The 24,986-nt window shown below is 42.8% G+C and overlaps 1 protein-coding gene across 6 annotated transcripts in view; it reads left to right on the top strand.

Annotated features, from left to right (window-relative positions):
• The window catches only part of pard3ab (par-3 family cell polarity regulator alpha, b), a 270,125-nt gene extending 245,671 nt beyond the window's left edge, over positions 1-24,454 (top strand). For 4 of the 6 annotated variants that reach the window (XM_061045451.1, XM_061045450.1, XM_061045453.1 and 1 more), the window contains 4 exons: positions 6,937-7,060; positions 14,262-14,404; positions 19,992-20,523; positions 20,823-24,454. In XM_061045451.1, coding sequence (XP_060901434.1) covers positions 6,937-7,060; positions 14,262-14,404; positions 19,992-20,376 — 652 coding nt within the window. In that variant the 3' untranslated portion in view covers positions 20,377-20,523; positions 20,823-24,454. Of the gene's footprint in view, positions 1-6,936; positions 8,437-14,261; positions 14,405-19,991; positions 20,524-20,822 lie in introns of those variants that run through there. The other 2 variants (XM_061045455.1, XM_061045454.1) reach the window with 2 other exon arrangements.
• The last annotated feature ends 532 nt before the right edge of the window (positions 24,455-24,986 follow it).

Below are 24,986 nucleotides of genomic sequence, written 5' to 3'. Positions count from 1 at the left end.
TGAAAGACATTTTTCCATTCACTCTCAAACACATACTTAACCTTAGCTGATCCAACTATGAGTCTGTAATGTCATTCACATCTACCTGTATTTATCTGTAGAGTAATCCAGCGACTGCTCCAGCTACTGCAGCACTTTGATAACTTAAATGCTAAATTACTCTCCCAATTAACATAAACACAAGCTCAGTTTCTAAGCGTCCAATGTCTGAATATTGGTGCTGGGCCCTCTAAGAATATGATTAGATACAGTACAATTTGATACCAAACAAAACAAAACATCCATCCATCCATTTACTTAAGTTTATCCGGGGCCGGGTCGCGGTGACGGCAGGCTAAGCAAGTCGCCCCAGTTGTCCCTTTCCCCAGCAACGTTTTCCAGCTCCTCCTGGGGGATCCCAAGGTGTTCCCAGGCCATATGGGATATATAATCCCTCCAGAAAGCTCTGGGTCTACCACTGGGTGTCCTCCCAGTTGGACATGCCCGGAAGACCTCCTAAGGGAGGCGACCATGAGGCATCCTGATCAGTTTCCCAAACTCCTTTCAATGCAAAGAAACAGCAGCTCTTCTCCGAGCTCCTCCCCCTATCTCTCTCCCTTCAGAAGACACTAATTTCGGCCGCTTGTGTCCACGATCTCATTCTTTCGGTCGCTACCCACAGTTCGTAACCATAGGTGAGGGGTGGAACGTAGATCTCCCGGTAAATCGTGGCCTTTACCTTCCGGCTCAACTCCCTCTTCACCACGACGGTCCAACGCCACCAATTCACCTATTTATCCCACGATCCATTTTACCCCAGGATACTTGAACTCCTGCGCTCGAGGCATACACCTTGAGGCATATCCTTCCACCGAAACAATACAGTCAATATGATGCGATACGTTATCTTGAACCCGAGCTTCTCCAGCCTTAGTATCAAAACAAAAAAGCAATAGAAACAAAGAACAATCAACATGTAAATAGAGAAACACATAAAAACGTCAACCACAAACAACAAATATTACACATTAACAAGTTCTGCTTATAAAACTCCACAAGATGAGAACACCATGATGTGATTTCACAACCCATACACCCTTAAGAAACATTCAAATCTTTCATTAGGCTGTAGGAAAAATAAAGCATTTTGATGCGAGCCAGGCCATGACTGTGTCTGACCGAGCCGCGGTTACAGAACGTGTTAGCTCGAGATTCATTAGCCTCTGAATGTCCTTCACAAAATGAGCTCTAACACAGCACGGGGAAATTCTGCTCGGCTGTTTATCTTCCTTTTGCATTCTAACAGATGTGTTTGTGCGGTTCATCAACATGCCTGCCCCGCTACATCCCTACTTAGTCAATTGACATGATGAGGCAAATGCCAGGGAGTTGATAATGAGTTGCTAAGTGTGGAGATATTGTATCGATTGGCATCTAATTGCTGAGGTGGTGCAGATCAATGTGGCTCTGTCTGTGTTTCAGGGTTAAGCCAGTGTAATCCAGAGCAAAAAGCAAGAGTGGGTTAATAAGAGCCCTAAATGGCCTCAGACACAACACACACTCAGTGGCCTCTTGGCCCCTTTAATCTCTCCACTGCATCACCAGACACCAGTGAGGCTGTGAGTAGTCAAGCAACTGACCTAATCCTTTTTGTCATCTTAATGCATCGAGAGAGATCCACTGAATATGTTTTGTTCTTTTTCAGCAGATGACCTCACAAAGTTTGCATTTACCAAATAATGAAGCATCATTATAGTAATTCAATCTGGATATTCAATATAAAGCCGAAGCAATAAGCAAACTACTCCTGCCATGAAAAGATGAAAAATAGTCTTCGTTTTGGTTGTTCTTTAGCTTTATTGTATACACAGACATGAAACGATGTATCACAGCTATGTTTGTACCATAAATCCACCAACTTTTTAAACTACTCAGACTGTTGCTGCTCGATGTCACGAGAGATATTACAAATTGGCTTCTCCAGTCCAAGGATGCTTATGCAAAAAGATCTATGTTGTCTTCTTCTGTTACCTAAAAGCAACAGGCCCAATCTTCACAGCTTCTCTGCAGATAACGGGGGACTTTGCCTTACATCGCCTCGCAGATGGAGCATCAGCCGCTAGCACCAGTTAGGCAAGAGCATCAGTCTCCCAGTCATCTGTGAGCCTTCGATCAATAGACTTGGATTATCATCTTCGGGATCTCAGTTCATTTTTCACAGCAGAGAAAGGCTCCACAAGCTGCCGTCTCTTTGTCAGAGGGATGTAGGGCCGAGTTCCACCATCTGATAAGATTACACAAACTAACCGCTGCAGCTTCTCGGATCGAGTGGGGGGGATGGGGGGGGGGGGGGGGGGGGGCACGTATTCACGACATGCACTGCTCTCTTACTATGTGTATCGCTATATCAGTAAATGTTTATTTAACAGGCTGGCAGGCCTCGTTAGTACATCAGTCACATTCGAGATGGGAATCCCATGACTACCCATGTTTAATTAAATGTTTAATTAAGACTGTGGCTTTTAATTAAAAAGTTGATTCTTATGAAATAAGGATTATTGGCAAATGAAATAGATAGGGTATCACAGAGTACAATCCCTTTTATTATTAAGAGCGAGGTGTGATTTAAATGACTCCACTGTTCATTTGCATGAAGGCAAAACAAGCCCCTTAATTTAAAGATGAAATAGACTCGGATAAGATTTTAAGAAACCCTGACGTGTCTTGGCTTGGCCGCCTTTTTGTTAAGAGTCCTTCACACAGCGCTTCATGCTCGGGGGGGTGATGCTTTCATCTGCGACTTTGAAGTGAGAACCAACAATGCTGCTCTTGTACCCTCAAGGTCACCCCACTTGTAACCACTCGCCGCGAGAGCCCTCGGCGCAAAACAGACACAAGATCCACTTGAATCTCTCTCCACTGAGCGGGCCTCGGCACTTCTCTGAGCTCTATATGTGTTCAGATGGTCTTCCTGGGCCAGCTGGTGGCTCGTTGGCTCCAATACAGCTGTTGCATTTTTTTACTGGCACCAAATCCATGCGGGACACCCTCAGCTTTTTGCATTCATTTCAAGGGCAAAATGATCCACTAAAAGTCACCAAAGTCCTCCAAGGGGAATAGTTCTTAGATTTATGCCCGTGTGCAGTTGGTGGTAGGTCCGATTGGAAACTGGAATTGGCATGGGAAGAGCGGCCTGTGTGAATGAGGCCATTCATTTATAATCCACAGGATTAGGACTCTGTCCATCAGCTGCTTCTGCCACTTACTGTGCAATGCACCGCAGAGGCCTACCCTCTATCTGTTGGTATGCTTTGATTGGGATCCGTGGAAGGGGCGTCAATGTCATGCAGGATTTTGAAAGTGACAGCACAGATCGGACGAAGCCTATTAGTTTGGAGTAAGGTCCAGCTTGTATCACGTCCTCTTGTTTGCCAAATGATGCAAGGAAAGTTGCTTTTTTTGCCTTGCTATTAAATCTTTGTTTTCGGTATGCATGTTCGGAACATATTGAGGCTTTGTGGTTGTGTGATTGAAATTTCACCTGATTGCAGACCTCTCAAATCTGAAAGAAGCACCCTTCTTTCAAGGTTCTGTATTGCACTTTGGCAAATCAATTCTGCCTCTTTGCATACAAATAAAAAAACTCTCTGAGATGATTAGTCAATACTACTTGGACTAAAAATTAGAAACCAGAACACTTCTCAAACTAACCACTTTTCATTGGTCTGAAGATTCTGCAGTCAGATGCATGTCTTTATAAAAAGATTCACTTTAGATTCATCGTTAAGTTAATGATAAGACATTTAGTCAGGATTCTTGATACAATGACTGAGATAAACAACTGCTTATCAAAATTTTAAAACAGTCCCTGACCTTGCCATTCTAACATTTGAATCATTTGGCCTTCACTTGCAGATGTCTGAATTAGGATCACAGCAGCGTCACTAAAAATAAGTGCAACAGAGCTAGAAGGATAAGTATCCAGCTGATCACAAACAACCCTTAGATTAGCCTAACTCATCTTTGAAAAGACAGAAAATAATAAAAATCAGTTATTCACACAGCGTCTTTCTCTGCAGTCCCTCAGTTCATCCAGTTCAGCGCATCCTGACGTCGTAGTGCTCCCACAATGCAGACCCTTGCATGTTCTCAAAGCTTCCTCCTTCCCAGGCATACGGCCGAGACAGACGGCTTTTCAGGAGGCACGCCCGACTATGAAAGGCAGGGTGCATCTCAGCGTAAACAGTTTTTGCTGGCAAGCCCATTCAGCAAGCCACAGTCCTGTTATTGAGTCCCAGAGACGCTCCACTCAACAAAAGCCACACTGCGACCTTTCAGCCTCATACAGCAGTGCCAGATATTGAGTGAGCCTGTCCGGATGAAGCTCATCTCTTCCCTGTCTCTCTGGGGTTTTTTCTTTTTTTTTTAGCCGTATAGTTGTATTGCAGTGTTGCTCTTTCTTTGATTGATTTACAGTGTTTTGTCAGAGTAGAGGATTGGAGATCTTTGATCCCTTTATTTGAGTTTCTCGGCTCTGCACTCTCCTGGGCAGTATTCTGGTGTGTAGGAGGGCTCTATAGGTTGCCTTAATGATGATGTACCTTTGATTACAAGGTTGAGCGACTATCTCAGGAGAGGAGATGTATTTCATCTGTAAAACAGTGGAGCGGAATTCACACTGAATTACTGTGTTTATTGTGGACTAACCTGAGCTAAACTAAGTAACAATTCTGATCCCTCTGGCTCTGTATTTTCTTTACGTTTAACACACATCTGCTAACATATGAACCTTTCTGTTCATGCTGACACTTAGGCCGTGACCCATAGCTTCAGGGGTCACAAAGGTACCAGCCATCAGGTCAGCTGCGTTCCAAAGACACCAAGCGACTGTGTTACTTATCATGGAGATTAGCAGGATCACATATGACAGCTTCCTGGTCTTTAACAAGGCTGACTGGCTCTGGTTTTTTCCATTGTGTGTGTCTGGAGTTAATAAACTGGATATGTTGGTGGTGCTGCTGTGTTTTACTTAACATCATTATAACCCAACTACATGTTTTTTTTGTGATGGATAAAATGATTTTGGGCAGTTATTGCAGATATATTACTTCTAGATGAAGTCATTCTTTTGGACCTGATAAAGAAACAGATATGCTGCATGTTTGAGCTGCCTGGTTACTGTCATGATATGGCAAATACAAAAAGTTTTTTTTACTACATCTGTATTTTGTGCCGCATTTTAATCAAATTTCCCAACAAGTCGTTTTGCTAACATTAAAGTTTTCCAATGCAAGCAGGAAAAAGCTCTGCAAATAAACTCCTGGGGGGCTTTGGGGCTGGAAAAGTTCCACCTTTCAGGGTTAAAGATAAGACGGCCCCCTGGAGTTTCCTGGCATAGTTAGGAAGTGAAAAAGTAAAGCTGGAAGTCAAGGCTTTCATTCACTGACCCTCACACTTCTGTTCTCACACACAGGTTGAGACACAACATGTTAATGACTTTCCTCTGTTGGAGGTCGTATCAATTATACATATACCTGTATTTTTGTAGATTTCCCCCTTGGATTTATGAGCTCAGGAATCAGCGGAAAGGTCTAAAGGTAGAAGAAATGTAGACAGTCGCAACAAATGTGAGGAGACACAAGGAAGTAAAATAACAAAAAATCAACTTTTTCCGGAAAAGTTAATCAAGACAGACGTTTCTTCACCCATTAATTAGAAGGATAAAGTAAAATGAGAATGTGGAGCTGTGAAGAACAAAGATACAGATTTAAAACTGGTGTAAGGTTTGAGAAAAATATACGACAGGGAGGAGGATTTTTTTTTTAAAACAGATGTTTACGGGAGAGCCGATAGCCTAGTGGTGGTGTCGCATGCCCCATGTACCGAGGCTATGGTCCTTTAATCGCAGTGGCTCTGGGTTCAAATCTGACCTCAGCCCTTTGCCCCACTCTCTCCTCCAAACATTTCCTGTCTCTCTTCTGCTGTCCTATCCAACAAAGGCAAAAAGAACAGATGATTACATTTTTGGCATTTTAACTTTCATTTCAGTTTTACTAATGTTTTTTTTTCTTCTCTTGCCTCGACCTGATACTCATTGGAACTCGTTTGCTTGATTGGACAAGAGCAGAAAAAAAATCATGATGGAGTTATAACTGTAACAAGTTGAACAACAAACAGTTCCCAGTGAAGGTAGAGAAACAGAACTATATCTCTGGAATGCTTTGAAACCAGAATATCATGAGATCTCAAATCTCCGTTTACACCAACATGTATGGATTTACCCTTTTGACATGAGTTCAAGAGACATGTTAACCCTCAAATCCATCATTGTACATGTTGTCCACCAGATACATCTGTAAAACTATTCATATTTAATCACTCAGCGTCGTGGACTCAATACAGTGTTATATAGTTCCAGTTGTTGAACAAATAGTGGAGTGACCAGCTCGAGTGCATTTGTTCAATGGACCATGAGGAAGTTGCACTCAAGGCAGCATTGTTTGATGTCGGCACGGCAGGGCTGCAGCAGACAATAGCGGCGCGTTAGTTGAATGATACAAGGCCGGGAGGGATGGGGGGGGCGGTGTGTGTTGTTGTACTGCTCACCGTTCATCACTAGTCTTTGTTCATTGTTATGAATAATACATCAGAGGCACATTAGTTTGATTCATACTGCTGTTGATTCTGCTGTAAGGCCTCCTCTTGGCTCTGCCCTCACTTATCATGTTTTTATGTATTTTCTAGGTTGAACATATCTGGGTTGCTTTTCTTAGTGCCAACAGTGTGTTTGATCGGTTCATGGACAAAGCCCATTGGATTTTAAATAAGTCCATCCTGCAGGCCATTTCTGCCCTGCTCTGATGGAACCAGGTCACTTGTTCACAATGGACCTCTCACACTCTCATCAATCCCTTCCCTGCTCTTTTTCTCTCTCTCTCTCTCTCTCTCTCTCTCCAGTAACCGGCTAACCCCTAGCAACCACGACCGGATACAGAGGCTGAGGCAGGAGTTCCAGCAGTCCCAGAACGTCCCAGAAGACCCCGACGACCGCAGGAGGACGTACAGCTTCGAGCAGCCGTGGGTGAGTGTCTGAAATGAGAGGAAGCGGTGGCACAAAATGGTGCCGGAGAAGATTTTCTCGACTGTCAGACTGTTAATGTCAAGAAAACGACCTCTGATCAGACCAAGACTTTGGACATGCTTATTCCATTATAGCCTGAGGAGAGAGCTAACAGTGTTAGCGCCTGTACCTGTGGCTAACTGGAGCATGGCATTAACCCCACTACTACCAGCCATGAACAAAGACTGATGATATCATTCTGTCCCCCACCTTAGGATTACCATTAACCCTCCATGGGCCTCCCTGGCTACTTGTGCTAACGCTAACACCTCCTCACCTTCTAATTCAACCACCTGCATGCAGGAGTTTGCACACCTCCTGACCAAACCATCACTAACCCCACCCACCCGTCACATCCTACTCTACTCATCCATCGTCCTGTCCGTCACTCATCCACATGGACCCACCCACCCCCCTCATGGACATTGTTTTTCCTGTATTAGGGGTCTCATTTGTCACCCCCTTTTGGTTTCATTGTGCCTTTTTTTTTTTACAGTTCAAAGGTGAGGTGAACATTTACACAAGCATTTATTTAATTCAAAGTCTAGAAGATGGAGAATAAGAACGTTCTGAAGCAACAAGTGGTAATAATAAGCGGACAAAATCTGAACGCCTTTTTGACGTTTTTTTTGGTGGGTGATGAAATCGCTTGTCATATTTTTAGTATTTATTTTAGTCCTCAGCGCTTCCTTACACTGCAACTCAAGTGTACTCAAGGTTTCACATACTTTTCAGTCACAACTAAGGAATGTATAATCAATTTTTAAATCTTGAAAATGAGATTTTACTACTTTTTTTTGTAATTGTTAGCACTTCTGTGTTGTGTGTACTTTATAATATAATATTGTGTAACACTAAGGATGAACTTTCACCACATTCCTTTATCTAGTTTGGGACAAGACACATTGTTTTCTTCACTGCACACATATTCAATCACCACATTTTTTCATATAAACACATCATGGACACCATACTTTGTAACATCATTTATGAAATTTCTGGTGATAAGGTTTTAAAATGTATTTTGTCTCAAACTAGACGCCCTGAGTGTTGTTTATCACGTCCTTTACAGCTCAACTTATGAATGTTCCTTGTGGTTCATCTCTCTACACAAGGTCATTTTGCACACACAGCTGTGTTTTTGTACATTTATGTATGAACTCTTTTTACTAATGTTTCCACACTGTAGCTTTGCCCAGTGTTTGGTGTGCAATGGGAGAGTTTTTCAGTCCTGTGATTTATAAATGAAAACGATAAAGTGAGAGCTCACGAACTAAATCATCTGTGCTCTGGCGTTTTTTTCTTAGCTGATAAATCCAATAAAAAAACAATGCATAGATCTGTGTTGTATTGAAATATTTACGAGAGTGGTGCCTTCACTGGGTTCTGCAGACTGGTGCACATTCCAGGCTGGCACTGCTCGGGGGAAGGATTGCAGGACAGTGTGGGAAAGGAGTGCACAGGTCACCTCTTCCTTTGTCTCCAAACAACCCGAGCATGCTCTCAATTATAGAGTTCAACAATAATACAGCATTATGTTTGTTTACAGGAAAAGCAGCAGCACAATAAATGTTGTTGAAATGTTCCCAAGTTCCCAAGTTCAGGATTCCCCTGATGACAAAGAGGGCTTTTGAACGTTCATGGTTCTTTCAACGAATCAACACATTTATAAAAAAAATCCCTTAAAACCGATTTTTCTCATATTTTTATTAACCTTATCATTAGCTAAAGTTAGATTTTTTTTTTTAAATGTCTAATATTGGATTGAATTGGGCGGAACACTGATTGAAAAAAAAGTTAGAATAATCAATCCACCAATCAGTTTTCTTGTTTCAAATGAGACAATAAAAGCAATCTTTTACCTGAAACTGGTATTGTTATTGAAAAGTAGTGGGGTCAAAAGGACAGGCTACCTGAGCTCTGTACCAACACAAAACTACATATTATATTCATCATCTTCTTTCTGGACTGATAAGGGTTCCTAGAAAGCAAAATTTTTCAGAGTAGGGAATATTTTTCCAGCACAGGAAACAGAAAAAGAACCTTGCTTAAATCAAAGACTCAAAAACTAAGAAAATTTTATTATTAATCCAAATCTAATCCAAAAGAATTTAAACCTGATCCTGTACCTCTTAGTTTTTAAATTCTCAGTTCTGCAAAAGCCAGCTTCCATTCCTACAGCTTGACCTTAAACTTCACTCTTTACTTTAAATATTTACCCCCAAAAATCGAATACAATGGATGCATGCTTCATATTTAAGTTCTATGCTTAAATTCAGCCTGAGGAACCCTCCGATGGTCTCTTCTAACACCCTTTTTTCCTATGAGTGTGCAGCTCATGCTTGCCGTAGTAATTGCCTGTTATTAGACTCATACCCTGGCCAGTGTGGCGGGGCCATATGGAAAACAGGAGAATGTGTCTTTGAAATTCAATTACCTCCCCCATGCATATATTACATTTTGTTGCTTCATCTGAGTGATGTGCTGCGAACCTCAAGGAGCCAGTGTCCTTTTTCTTAATTCACCTACAGCTGCCCCACTTCCAGTCCCTGCCAGGAGAGCAGTCCACATGAGATACGGCTGCTTTTTATAAGGCAGAAAAATGGGTTTTTATGGTGCAAGAGCATGCCAAATAGATTGAATAGATCCTAAAAGGGCTGTAAATAGAAGTTCATTTTAATGTAGGTCTATACAAAAGGGGAATCAACTAGTTTGGTTGGCATCGTCCTTTATTTTTCAACGACCCTGCATAATACTGGTTTCACCCAATCATGTTGCCGTGCACCTTCCAGCCATGTTTTTGGATCCTGGACCCTTGGGTGACCCCATTGAATGACACCTCCAGTAAAGTGTTCCAGAATCCACCCTGCAGTTTTCTCGACCTCTGTGCTTGATTTGCCCAATTATCCATTTTCAACACGAGCTGTTTTCCCAACCCTCCCCGTTAAAGCCATCAGTTTTTAGCAATATTTTCTTCTCCCCCCCAATCGTTTGGAGAGCTGCCGGGGGATTGTGGGTAGCGCATGGTCTAATTCCATCAGGATGACTGATGCCCGCTCTCCCGGCAGCACAGCACCAGCTTTATTGTTCTCATTTATACCACGACGGGAAATGAGGAGTTCGTTTTTCTTGAAGTTAGGGGGTTTTAAAAAAGGGCATAAGATTGCCTCTTGTATTTTACTGTAACATTTTAACACTTCTATTATGTGTATTCCTTCAGGGTATTCCGCTCCTCTCCTCAACAATCACCAAGTGAGCTAGCAGTCCTAGGAATATTTTAATATGCCTAAACCTCTAAAGGGACTTTCCTTCTCATGTGAAATATATTGGGACTGTAATTTACCCGCGGGTGATTCTCCATTCAGCTGTGGAAAAAAAGGTTTTGCGTGGGTGCTTCACTCCCTCCATCTCAGGTCTCGGCCAGCTTGTTCTTTATCATCGGCCCCGGGTAGCGAGGCAATGCCCATCAATTCCAGAGGTGATTGCCCCCTGGCCTCATTGGGTTTAAAGGGGAGTGTCTCTTCAGCGCTCTTAATCGCTTTATGGTCTTCCCACCAACTGATGTCCACAGTGCTCCCGCCAGGCTCCCGACACTCTGCACTGCCATAAAAGTAATTGCATTGGCTTTGTGTAACGACTGATCCGCACGCAGTTATTGCACCCACACCGCTAATGAACATCGGCCGAGCGGATGGAAGGGGTTTGTGGTACAAGTGTGGGCTGAAGTTTGAGGTGGCGCTCTGCTGCTGAGAGGAATAATAGTTTCTACTGTTTGAGTGTGGGTGCAAACTTTCTCATATATCTTTGCAAAGACCCCGTTAAAAAACCTCAACAGGGAAGACATTTAGGCCGGTCTTTATTTTTTTTAATGGGCTGTTTGAGAAGCTGTTAGCATCTGGTTTATCTCGTTACAAATTGGTTACATTATGATGACAATTTAGCCTCTGGAAGCAAGGACAAATATCCAGTGGGTTCACGTGTAGTCAGCAAACATGGATCACTGACATGCTGGATATCCTGGCCCAGACTTCCATCTCCATCCTCTGGTCATTGTTTACAGTCCAACTAGCAACTTCAGACATGAGAATGGAGTCGGAGTGAGGTCAAGAGACGTTGTTAACCGCAGTGTTATAGAGATATCTGTTCATAGAAAGACAAAGTCATGTCTGATGAAGGCTAAGGGGTTCCTGGATCACATTCCAATAAATGTTTTTCACCTCTTTTGCTCCTCACATGGACTTCTTTATCACTTATAATCAAAGAGGTCAAAGGGTTTAAGTAACATGCATAGCAAGAAGATCAATTTTATGAACGTTTTTCATGATCAGACCCTGATGATTTGACCTCCTAAAGCCTTAGGGTTAGGTTTAGTTTGTGAAGCCGTCCCTACTTAACTTAAATTCATCCATTCAATTCCAAAAACTTCATTTGTCGCCAAGGGGCCAATCAAATCAAAGCCAGCTCAAAGTACATTGGTTTTTAAATATCTGAAAAAAACTAAAACCAGAATGCTTCCAGCCTCAACTATCCTCTCCCTCGCGTATAGATTTTGTCTGTGCAGATAAATGTTAATAGAGATTTGCTTTAGGGGAATCCTCTGGTTGGATGAAGGTTGGGGTTAGGCAAGGGCTGGTCTCATAGCTAAAGGGATTCGCTGTAAACAAAGTGCTTATCAAGAGAAAACACTCATGTCCATAACATTTTTGCTTTCTGATTTGGGTGATACTATCTAAGAAGTTTCACAACTTTCTAAAACTGACAAGCCGTTACTTTACGTACCTGTCTGGAGGTGAGAAGTAGGTCGAAGGTGAACTTCTCGAAAGCTGCTTCAGAAAGAGCCTCAAAATCAGTCTCTCTAAGGGGAGGGTAAATGAAAGGTTATGAAAGTGTCCTCATTTAAACTTTGAATTCTGTGAAACGACAACGACTTAGGAGTCAAGAACCCAGTGGAAGGCCATGTTGGAAGGCTTTTCATCTACAGTATGTGGCTTCGAATATAAGGTTTACTTATTTTTAGTCATGGTTGTTTCAAGGATACAGAACACCTCTGGGGATAAGAAGATGCATAAGTATATTCTAATGAATGTCTAGGAGGCGGGTATATCCATTCAAATCTACGTGTTTCATGTCTACGGCCTCTGTAACATTATGACCCTCACAGGAGTGTTTATCTTTGGAGGGAGGACGGTCACGTTATCCAACAGACTGAGTGTTGTCTCCTTCATTAACACCCACTAACATCCACCGTGTCTCATCACTGCACCCCCCCCCTGTTCTGAGTCTCTCCAGCATGGCCCCCGTCCTCACACGACCCCCCCTCCTCCTTCTGTCTGTTTATGTCTCACCTTCATTTTGACCTGAGAAGAGACGAGCTCAGGGTGTGTCTGCCCGACTGACTGCTGGTAAGTGTCTGTGGTTTGGACTCTAAAGGGGGCGGAGGGAGGGAGGGGGGTTCTGGGAGTTTTTGTGAGGTGTCATGTGTCACAGACTGCTTCTGTTTTTTTTTTTTATTGGAAACCCTGACTCGAGTCGTGGTGATTTTTAATGCTGTGAATTTGAACAAAGGTATTTAAAAAGAACCTTTGTGGAGTGAATATTGCCTCATTATTATAATGACAAACAATATACAGCTCATATATCATTGGATCTCAATGTTTTACAATCCTGTTTCCAAATAGTTGAACTGAACTTTAAAAAAAAATCTAATTTAAGGTCAAAAATGTTTACTTAACAACCAACAAAATGTCCATTAGATTCGTCAACTAAAAATGATATAATGTAATATAATATAATGAAATAATAACCAAAACAAAATGAGCTAAAAAAAAAATTGTTTTTAAAAAGTCCATAATTATAAAATGATCTTCATATTTCATGTTTTTTCTTGCCATGTTTAAAAGATATCTGAGGTTTGTTTTGACGGAAGCTCAGGGTCTCATTGTAGAGTTTAAAAGTCTAATATTCATTTAATGGTTTAAATATGGACCTCTGATTACACAATGCACAGTGGACTGATATGTTCCTCTCACAGCCACAATAAGGCAATACTTCAGAGAGAGGTCGAAATAGAAAATATTTTCCCACTTTCCTCTACTGACATTTAGCCGATGCAGAAACCTTGATTTGCCTAATGTGAGGAAGAGTGCTCAGTGTAGACACCTTGTGCTCCAGTCATGCCCCTATATCCTACTGATAAATTACATAACCTACCCTATAGCCATCAGTTGCCACGGCAACCGAAACAGCATTGCCACCTTCAACAGACCCAGGCTCAGTACTGTACATGCAAGACTCCAGGTAGTGACAACACAGATAAAACCTACCTATGACCCCTCTTAGCCTCCCACAACTCAAAAATACAAAATAAAAAACAGGATTAATGCTCGCAAATTTAGGTATTTTCAATCCTTTAAGTAAAGCCCTCAGGGGACATGCTTCCATACATTTTATTTACTCTGTTTTCCTGTGATAATGAGAACAATTTGGTTGTTTCCTGATCTCGACTTAGTGATCTTGGATTAACAAACTCTGGTTTTCCTGTGATAACGAGTTCATCTCAGTCGATTTCTCGAGAAAGAAACTTACTCCTTATCAAGGGAAACCCTGCACTGTTAACTCGAGATAAGTAAGTCCAGATCTGGAAAAAAAAACTCTAAATGAATCATCATCACGGGTAGACTGCGTAAAAAAGAGGTGTAGATGTATGTCAGTTAACTATGGCGCTCCCGAAGTCTCTAAAACTTTGAAGAACTACTTGTGGGAACAAGATAATTATATTGTGCCCACAAGTAATTTCTTTTACTTTTTGGACTTCAGGGCCTCCATAGTTAAGCACTTCTGTATGACAGAACATATTTACATTGTTATTTTTAAGTTGAGTTTTAAGACACTGTGAGTAAAGTTAATGTAGACCAAATCAGTAGAAAACTATCACGTGTTACAGTATGTATTTAGTTTCCATACTTACCTGTGAGGAGTATTTCCTGCATTGAGATCCATAAATTCATAATCATTGTAAACATCATATTTGACCTTCTGATGCACATTTCCTCTGACTTTATGTTACATCTTGTCTATTTAGTTGCAGAGTTATAAAAACATAGATGTAATGAACATTGAGATCTTAAAGAGTTAACCTGAGCTGCCATCTTGCTGTTTTCAGTCAAACAACAGCAGTAACGGTCCGGGCGGGTACAGCCAGCCGGGTCGTCACTCGGTGTCCGTCGAGGTTCAGATGCAGAGGCAGAGACAGGAGGAGAGAGACTCGTTCGCCCAGGCACAACGGCAGTACAGCTCCCTGCCACGGTAAGAGTGACCGACTGAGTGTGTGTGTGTGTGTGCGTGTTGGACGGGCGTGATGCGATGTCGTGTTTGATGTTTGTTTGTTTCTGTCTAACAATCAATATGTGCTCAGACTGAGTGTGTGTGTGTGTGTGTGTGTGTGTGTGTGTGTGTGTGTGTGTGTGTGTGTGTGTGTGTGTGTGTGTGTGTGTGTGTGTGTGTGTGTGTGTGTGTGTGTGTGTGTGTGTGTGTGTGTGTGTGTGTGTGTGTGTGTGTGTGTGTGTGTGTGTGTGTGTGTGTGTGTGTGTGTGTGTGTGTGTGTGTGTGTGTGTGTGTGTGTGTGTGTGTGTGTGTGTGTGTGTGTGTGTGTGTGCTGCTGCCTGTCTGATATGAAATGTGTCCGGGAGGTTGTGACTGTGTTTGTGTCTGTTTTAGATCTGTAATTCAATCTAATGTGCAGTAATGTACTGTAATGTGTTTGTGTGAGTGTGTGTGTGTGAGTGTGTGTGTGTCTGTGTGTGCACTCGGGTTTGCTTGTCTATGTCAGATTCATGGTAATAGCCTTGACTCAGTAATGATAGCAGATTACATACATACATGTTCAAATATAGCATCTGAGGAAGAAAAGGGGGTCATAGAGGGTCAGGCTCGAGCCACAAAACTACACACAATCCCACGCACAAAACGCACACGGGACACACTCACACTGAGCCTCCGAATGGAAAGATCACGTTACCCTCTCACACAGATCTGACATGATTGCTTTCCTCTCCCTTAATGTAATTCCCTTTGATCTGCATGATACGACTGCCTGTTGTTCCAGGAAGTGCTACTGCGTGTGTGTGTGTGTGTGTGTGTGTGTGTGTGTGTGTGTGTGTGTGTGTGTGTGTGTGTGTGTGTGTGTGTGTGTGTGTGTGTGTGTGTGTGTGTGTGTGTGTGTGTGTGTGTGTGTGTGTGTGTGTGTGTGTGTGTGTGTGTGTGTGTGTCACATATCGTCAGATTTGGGCTTAAAGTGGATTTTCTCTGACATTAAAGTCCCTGTGAGGAGTTTTTAACAGGATCTGAAACAGAGTGAAATCAACTCTGATGCCTCAGTCTGACCAACAGAAGCAAACATGACCATCAGTAATAAGATAAAGTATTTATACATCGTTATGTTTAAGGCCTTTAACCGATGTCAGGGGGTCGGTGTCAGATGGGACGATTTAAAGCTCACACTTCCAACAGCGAATATCAACAGAGTGATACATTTGATTGTTAAAAGAATTTGTTGTCAGAATAATAACAATAAATTATACGTTTTAGTCATAAATCACTTTACATTTGAAGGAAATCTCAAAGTGCTACAATTAGAATAAGTCAAAGTCAAACAGGTGAAATCAGGCAAACTGAGCATAAAACAAGATCTAAAAGCAAAAGTTGATCTTTGTACTACAAGTGTTACTAATAAGCCTTTTAAACCGGACAATCGCTACCCACATTTCTGATATTTTCAACCTGTCAATAAACCATTATTTGTGTAGCGCCAATTCCTAACAAGTGTTATCTTGAGACGCTTTACCAAAGAGCATAATATGAGATAAGATGCAGGAAGGATTTCTCCTTTGTATTCCTCACGTTCCTGTCGTCCACACTTCCTTGCTGCTGAGGTCGGAGCAGGCCGTGCATGAATGAGGACGGCGGTGGTTGAGGGGACGACACAGTCCGATGGTGGTGGCTGGTCGTCGGTTGGTATGAGATTTATTTGATGCAAAATTGTGCAGTTTGGACCTCAGACGGTACAAAACATACAGAACAAGGAAATTTAGCAAAACTAACATGTTAAAAAAAATCACGTCATAGAGTTTTTGACTCTGTTCATTTTCCAGGAATAGATTTGCAACCCACTGAAAGCTGCTTCAAGACCCACCATATGAGAACCACTAGTCTAGATGTTTGAATCTGTATCATGAAGAGAAACAAGATGTAAACTGTAGGGCCTGCCTTTAAATCATGAGAAAGTGGAAGATTTACATCTGCTAACTTCTCTAAAACAACACTGACCTTTAAGAAGAGTTTTTTTCATATTCTTGAGGGACTTTAATACGGTCAAAAGTATTATTGTCTCTCTAAGTAGTCTGTTATTTCTCACTCAGCCTCTCAAACACGCTGCGAGGTCAGGCCTAGTGCTCACCATACATATACAACATTAAATACATTATCTTCTATTACTTCACCATCGTACTCTAATCCACCGTTATCGGCATAAATCCCTTCCTTGATAAATATTGCAGGCAGCTTTTGCTGAAAGATTAATGAACTACCGTGCTGCTCCAGCGGTCAGAGGCAACATCCTGTGGCCTCGTCCCCTTTATTTTCCCTCCACTAATTCCATTAAGAAACTGTTCTGTTTGGATAAACCCCGCTGGAGTATCTGGAGAACACCAGCCATTGTTTGACTTTCCATCGTGTGTCAAGTCAGAGGCTGAGAAGGAAGTGAATATGGCGGTTTAGGAGAGCACAGCCTTGATGCGATGCGTATGGCCTCGCTGAAGTCGTGGATGGCGACACACTCCATGAAAGGAGACTTGATTAATGGCGCAAGCATTCCTTAAAAAAAACTGCTTTCATTTTGGAAAAAGGTCGGTTCTCTTCTGGGTGAGACCTTTATCCCAAACAAGAATTTAAACCGCTCCATTTGAACCAGTGACGCTGCATGAAGGGACCTCATGTTCATCATCTACTGGACGACGCCATTGATCTCAGAGCCAGTTTATTGGCATTATTGGAGACTTTTCTGCAACAGCTGCAGAGGCATGGCGTCCCACTGGTGTGCGTCTGAACCACATGAACATCTGCCTCGCTCTACAACCTCTCACAAAGTCTCTTTTTTTTATCTCACTCCATCACCTTTCCCCCTTCTCTATTTTATCATCCGTCATGCTTCACCGCGTGCATGCACAGAAGACAGAACATGTCTTTCTGTATTTACCACACATGTACATTGCTCCCCCTTGGCACGGCTTCAGACGGAGAGAGAGAGAAGCGATCTGCTTTGCATTTCTCAGCGGGGGTCGGACCGGCTTTTGGCCTCTTTGTCAACATATAAAAATGAAAATCAGATCTCGAGGACGCCCGTCTCTGAAAATTGGAATCACTCAACCGTGTGCAAGAATAAACCTGGGCTGCATACTCCATATTACACCGATCGAGAAGCGTATCCATCTCCAATTGGATTCAATCTCTCTTGGATAAAAAACAAAGGTCCTCTCTGTTCTCATTAAGGATTCTTTTTTTTTCTTCACTTCCTACTCAAATCCAAACACAGGAATAATACGATTTCTTCACAGCTGGCTGATAAACCTGCTAATTATGCATGGCTCCGAGTCAAAAGCCCATTGATGTTTTTGTGTCTTCTTCTTCTCTTTCTCTTTCCTCGGGTGTTTCCTTGCCCTCAGGATAAATGAAGGTGGAGCTGTAGAGTTTGGGACACTCATGCATATCATATGTGCTGCCAGATAGAACCTAGTCAAGCAGAAATGAGAGCTCATGTCACACATCTGCATCTTTTTTTTTTCTCTCCACCACCTTTCTTGTAAAGGGGCGAGGCAGCCCCCCCCCCCCTCCACCCCCGACAGAAGCGTGACAACTAACTGTGCCTTTAAGACACATGTGTCAGGTGTCAAATATCAGCCCCGAGAAAATCCATTGCTGACAAGATGGTCGCGTCATTTTTTTTTTTTCCAACCTCGAATGGTCTTACTGTTACTGTCTTGTCAGAGCCAATGGTTGTCTGTGTCTGTCTTGAAGGGGGCCTAATGGGCTGGATGGGGGCTTTGACATGGTTAGGTATCCCTGCACGTTGTTACCGCGGGGCTGCTACTTGCCCAGGGGGATCATGTGAGGCCGTAATGGTCCCTCATTTTCATCGAACGTGATGTCTTGGCTACTCTACGACTGACAGAAATGTATTTTCACCAGAGCATCCAAACACTTTAGTCCGTCTGCCAGGAGGTAATTGGGTTAGAGAAAAACTGTTTTGCTGCTGCTGATATTTAGTTTCACCAAAAGAGGTCACACTAATCTGCAAAGAGGGTTCAAGTTGTGAGTGAGGAACAAAGAAAAGGATTGTGTTAGAGAAGGAGCCAACAGGAGGAGGTCTAATTGTTTGTAATTATTTTATACTGAACCAACTGATCTGTATCTATTCATCAAAAATCTCAGTTTCTCAACTTCACAAATGTGTCACATAAAAACTACCCGCTTGTGCTCAACAGGGTAAATAACTCTTTCTATCAATGGAGTCTTGTGAGTTTTTTTTGTAAGATTCAATTTTTAGGCTTGTTATGCCTTTACAATAGAGACGGTACAGTGGATAGTCAGACATCAGGGAGAGAGAAAGCAGGGTAGGACTTTCGAGAAAGGAGCCTCAGGTTGGATTCAAACCCAGGCCACACAAACCACAAGACCCTGGAGTCGAATGGCTTTGAAGTTTTATATATCTCTCCTAAATCCTACTTCTAAACAAAAATGTTTATCTGTAGCAAAACCTGTTTTATTAGGACCTTTGAATAAAGATTAGGAAACATTTGATTTAAGTAAGTGATGTCTAAAATATTATAGACATTTCTTGGATGCTAGCTGAGCCAATCAACCAGATGGATTCCTAAACTTTCTGTACCTATGAGTCATTAAGACTGCAACATATGCTAAAATTGGGCCCATGTTTAACAAAACCTTTATTTACTTTGAATGCAACCATAAGCAGATAACTCAGAAGTTAGGTTCAGCACACCGCTTACCTCATGGCAACATTACAGTTTCTGTTTTCATCACCCAACTCATAAAGAAAGTCTAGTTCCAAAACAAGAACATGCATTTTTTTCTGTTTGACAATCAATCCACAGAACATTAAAGAGGACATATTATAGCTTTTTTCTTACCTTTTCAAACAGTCCCCCTGTGGTCTAAATGAAACATCTGTGCTGTGCTTTGGTCAGAATATAACATGAATCAAGCACCAGAGGAGGTTTGTGACCCTGTATAAACCAGCTCTCTCAGAACGCTCCGTTTTGGTGTGTGTGTCTCTTTAAATGCAATTAGCCCCGCCCCCTGAGTTTTCCCAGTAGACATCACTCCTCTGTAGCGAGAATAAAAATGGCGGACCTGCGCAAAAGTTTTGCTCTAGGCTGGGGGTGGAGTCTATGGGTGGAGATACCAGGGGAGGAGAGGGGATTTTTTTTTTTTTTACCAGAGTCCCACTGTGACATCACAAGGAGAGCACATTTGAAACAGAGCATTTTTCTCTGTGTTGTAAGACTTATGCAGACCACAAACAAAGGACTGGATGGGTTTATTTCACATTTTGTGGGTCAGTAGACACTCAGGTTACTCAAATAAATGTTCATAAACACTGAAGTGGATTTTTCAGAATATGTCCCCTTTAAGACTCCTCTCTTTACACAACATAAGATACATACTATGTGTTTAAAACCTGTTGGCTTACAATGAAAATGATCTAATGTTGCTTGTCCAAAAGAAGTGAAGATATTTCATTAAAGAAATCTTCTGAAGCCAAAGTAAAAACCACATCTCACATGCCCCTCTTCCTGTTTCCTCTTTCCACGTTCAGGCAACCCAGGAAGAACCCCAGCACCATCTCCCAGGACTCGTGGGACAAAGCGTACCCGCCGGGCGAGGGCTTCCAGACGGCGAAGGACAACCCCAGGTACTCCAGCTACCAGGGCTCCAGGAACGGCTACCCGGGCGGGGGCGGCGTCAACGCCCGAGTCCTCCTGGAGGCCCAGGAGCTGCTGAGGCAGGAGCAGAGGCGTCGAGAGCAGGAGGCCAAAGGGAAGCTGATGCAGGAGAGCAGCTATGAAGGGTACTCCACGGGGCACCTGAAGGACCCCGCGTCTCCAAAAGGGCCCTACCGCCATGACGTGCCGCCTTCGCCGTCGCAGCTAGCGAGGCTGAATAGATTGGGGTCGGAGAAGGGAAGACTTTTTTACTCTTGAGGAGTTTTGTTGGACTGATGGAAAAGAAAAGCCGGACAGAGAACTGTACACAAACAGCAGGAGTGGACGCTACACATCTTGACTAAAGGGACGAGCTAGAGGTCAGATAGCTTAGCGGTGATCTTAGTGAAGTGTGTGGGTGTTTGTGTTCTTCATCCCCCCCCCCCCCCCCCCCCCCGCTGTGCAGCTGACCTATACTGCGCAAGCGAGCGGTCCCTCCTACAGACGTGCGACGCTCAGTGCCTTCTCTGCATCCACGGACACGATGCTTCTTCTCGCTCGTCCAGAGACTCTGATTCATCCAGCTTTTTGGCAACAGTCACGTGCTGACAATCAAAAACGGGCAGACGGGCAAGTGAGTGGGCGCTTCCTTTGAGCCCACGGGGGGGGAGGTGTTAGTTTTCTGTGTGGGTTTTTTTTTTTTATGTGTGTAGGCAAGTGACAAGGTACAATGTTTCACAATCGAGTGTGTGTGTGTGTCGTGGCTTTACAAAGTGTCCCACGGATGACTCTTCCAATCGGTTCACAAATTCAAAGTTAACATTCAACCTCCCCCCCCCCCCTCTTTACAAACGCTGCTGGCGTTTCTCTGCATCCTGTTTTCTTCTCTCCATGCGGTGTTTTTCTGCTCAGCGATCTTCGCTCTCTCACTTGAGTACTCCCCCGGGGAGCAGAGGAAACACGGCAAAGTGTATGAAAGAAGCAGGGCACAGTGTGTGTGTGTGTGTGTGTTATTAATAAAATAAAAAAAAGCCCCCTCCTCATAAATGATTCATATCGTGTGTTATCTCCGTGGAGGAGACCCAGGCAGAGAGAGGGTAGACAGCTCTGATCCTCTGCCTGGCCCCCCTGCACCGCTCTGGGCTTGATTCCCTGGCCTGCCCGCCTGTCGGTCTGTCTGGAGCTCTGGCTCCCATCCTCTCTCTTGTCATTCTCTCTGTTCATTACCTTTCATTTCTTCTACCTCAACACCCCCAACCTTCATCCTCCTACTGCTTCACACTCATCTCCCACCTTCCTCTCATGTCACCCCTCCCCTTCCTCTTCCTCATCCTCCCCTCCTCCTCCTCCTCCTCGTCTCCCGAGTCAGGCTCTGCACTGAATTTTTCATCACAAGCCACCTGCTGCCTGCCAGAGCCAGAGAAAGCTGCCACCAGAGGCAGCGACAGAGGGCCCGGCTTCTGACAAAAAGAGGGGAATAACAGCAACAACAAAAAAAAAAAAGATGGGTAGAAACAGACAATGAGCCTCTCAGTGTGAGATTAGCTGCAGCTTTTGTCCAGATTTTAACAAAAGAGTCGCAGAGTTGTCCCAAGTAGTTAATTGCTTTTAATTTGCAGTTAGTGCTTTATGTTTTTTCTGCCCTTTAACACCTGACACTCTTCTTCAGATTTACAAAAACAGACTGAACTGATTCTCTCCAAAAGAAAGAGATTGACAAAAACATTTCCCAGTGTGTTTCTCTGAAATCTGTTTCTTTTTTTCTGATCCCCTTGCAGAGTGTCAAAGCAAATCTGTGCGTCCTCACATAATATTCAATGCAAGACGTAATAGAGTTCACCCTCACCCCGCCCTACTGTGCTGGAATTCCTCGATGTTTTCCTACAGAAAGATTCTCTCCCAGGAGTACAAAGGACTAATGTTCATGTCTCATGTTCAACTCTTGTTTTTCCCGAAAACTAAGTGGGAAGCTTATGTAGTGTGACAGCCACAGTTTGTAATGTTTATGCACCAAAATCATAAATCCAGGTTGAGATAATGAGACATGGTTCTGTTAAAGTATATTTATCGATCTATCCAAGAATCGAACAGCATTCTCCATGTCCTGTTTTTTTTTTATATCCCCAAGCTTTTCTAGCTGATTCTAGCATAATAGAGCTAGCCAATCACAGCACAGCAGGGCGGCACTCTGTGGAACTCTTGGAAAATTTGAGATATGCTCCCAAGAAGATTGATGACATAACTGCAGAGCTAGAAATGAGAGAGCTCAATAACTGTTGGAGTTAGCTAGCTTGCTAACTGTCACTTTAACGCTAACTGCTGCTCGTTACCTCAGTTGCTGGCAACACAATCGTTAACACATTTTGTTTAAAAGACTGTGCTCTGTTTTTAAAATGGGTGCTCTTTAGAGGGTAGTAAAAAAAACAGCAGCTAAAACTCAGCTAATGAGCTAAGATAACGTCCTCTATTTTGAATTCTGTGGCAATTAATGTGCCAAGAGGGTTTGCTATTGACCTTCACTTTGGCTTCCTAGGAATGTAACTTCATGGTAAACCTTTTTTTAATTTACACGTTTACTAAGACCCAGTTGGTGAATCATCCGAGCGTTGGCTACTGGATTAAAATAATTTCACTGACCTTTCATAAATTGACCATTTCTGGTTCCAAATGTTGATGATATGGTGTTTAAATCTTACTCAAATGTCACAGGGAGAGCAACGTTATACATTTCATATTCCTCAGAAGTATTTTGGAGGGTTTAGAAATCTCAAAACTCAAAAAAATAGACCAAAGCTTGCTGCATTTCTGGAAAGTGCTGTGAATGAACAGAGAGTTATCTCCTAATCTGGATGAACTAACCCTTTAAACCAGTGACCTTTGTGATTTTAATAAGGAACCATGCTGGTCCATTATGACATGCAGGTTTTGACTTCTTTAATTCCAATCACACCTTGCAAATGCTTTTTTTTTTTTTTCTTATTCAAAATGGAGGAATGTAATCAGCGAAACCAGCTGCTGTACTTGTAGGTCGGGGGAAGAAGACCTTGGGCGTTGATGACACATGCTTAAAAAAAATCACCAGCACAGCAAAGCGGCCCCTCTGCTCTTAATTGCTGCAGGAGGTGGCAACAGATCCTCTTTAGTCTCAACCTTCCCTTCTCTGACATCACCAACGTTTGCGTCTCTGCCTGCAAACGAACAAATGAGATCCAGCTGAGGTCGAACTCTGAAAAAAAAAAAAACACACAAAAGGGAAATACAAAAAAAAAAAAAAAAGAAATAAAACCTGGCTATCATTAAGCAGCGGAACAAACAAACAGGCGGTACGTTATTGCCCTTCACTCCTACACAACGCATATGCAGAGTGAAGCTGCGTGACATACATTACCTCCTGTTGGTTAATGAAGACCCTCGCTGGGAGAGAGACAGGCGTAGTAGGGGTGATAAATGATGAACGGAAAAAGAGTGAAAAGGTGAAGAGAACTGCTTATTTTTTTTTGTTTTTCCCAGAGATAAAACTTCACAACACCACTCTGTATGAAGCTAACGGAAACGACCCTTTTGCATTATGTATGTACCTTGTTGTAAAAAAAACACACTATGGCCCTTTGGCTCAGTGTGCTTTAAAGTCGATGAAAAGTGTTACCAAATAAAGATACAAAGTGTGTGTCTGTGTGTGTGAGGGGGAGAAATAACCCTCTCCACTTGGATTGTTTTTTTTTAATAGTAAAAGTGTTTTGGTTGTAGCGGCCTGCACTTCCTGCTGTGAACACTAGTGCGTCCGATCATGCCGAACTCGCACATTTTAGAAGGATGTTTTTTTTTTTTTTTTTGGACCTGTGCTGTAAACTTTACGGACGTCACTGTTCAGCTAGTTTAGTTACGGAGGGTCTGATATCGACAAGTGCCTGAAATAATATAAAAATGTTACACAAGAAGAGACAGGATGTGATTTGTTTGTCGGTGACACTACAGCACACGCACTACGATGTGTGTGTGTTTTTTAAACGTTTTTAATATCATTGTATTAAAATGTCATTTTTAAGGGGTACTCCTTCCTGAAGCTTTTTTTTTTTTTTTTTTTTTTAAACGTTATTTACAAGAGCCAACACTTACAAGCGGTTATCAGTGTATTTGTATTCCCGTTTGACATTGCCTTCAACCATGCTGTACCATGACGTGTTTTAAAGTAGAAGAAGAAAAATGGACGCTGATGTGCAATTTGTTTTTGTTCAGTTTTTTTTGTTTTTTTCAGAAAACTTTTACATGGTATATTGAGAAATGTATACAGCCACTTTTCCTGTACATATCAAATTTAGAATAAAGCGGAAGGCTGTTCCATCCTGTTTACAACCTCGCCTGCCTCTGCCTGTCCTGCGTTTCTCTACCTCAACCCCCCCCCCCCCCCCCCCCCCTTTAGCTTTTGAAGTGGGATCAAATGAGGGAAGGACTCACTTTGCTGTCAAATGTCAAAATCTGGCAGGTCTACGTTCTGATGACTTCTTTTGAGATCCTGCAGATACAACAGAGAGATAGAAAACTTCATGAATTCCTCTGGGAGGGGGGATGGGGGGGGGGGGGGGGTGAGCTGCAGCAGCTGACGGAGAACGCGTAACCGAAAACATTTGGGCTTCTCTGCAACAACTGTGTAAGCGATCTGTTGAACACACTGAGGTAATCTTCCTCTAACGCCATTGTGTTTCCTGTTATTAAGTCCGACCTCCATTCCCATTGTCCCTCACAGGGGAGCTGTGGAGCGGCTACTGTTTTTGTTCTGAGGGGCAAAGGTGACGTCCTAACCAAATACCGCTAATGCTCCTTAAGCCGGCCGACTGCTGGATGTGCTGGAAGGAAACTGAGATGTGAGAAGAAGAGGAGAAATCCCTCTG

Source organism: Labrus mixtus, chromosome 8 (assembly GCF_963584025.1).
Source record: "Labrus mixtus chromosome 8, fLabMix1.1, whole genome shotgun sequence".
NCBI classification, from domain to species: Eukaryota; Metazoa; Chordata; class Actinopteri; order Labriformes; family Labridae; genus Labrus; species Labrus mixtus.
This window is presented reverse-complemented; position numbering and strand designations above follow the sequence as displayed.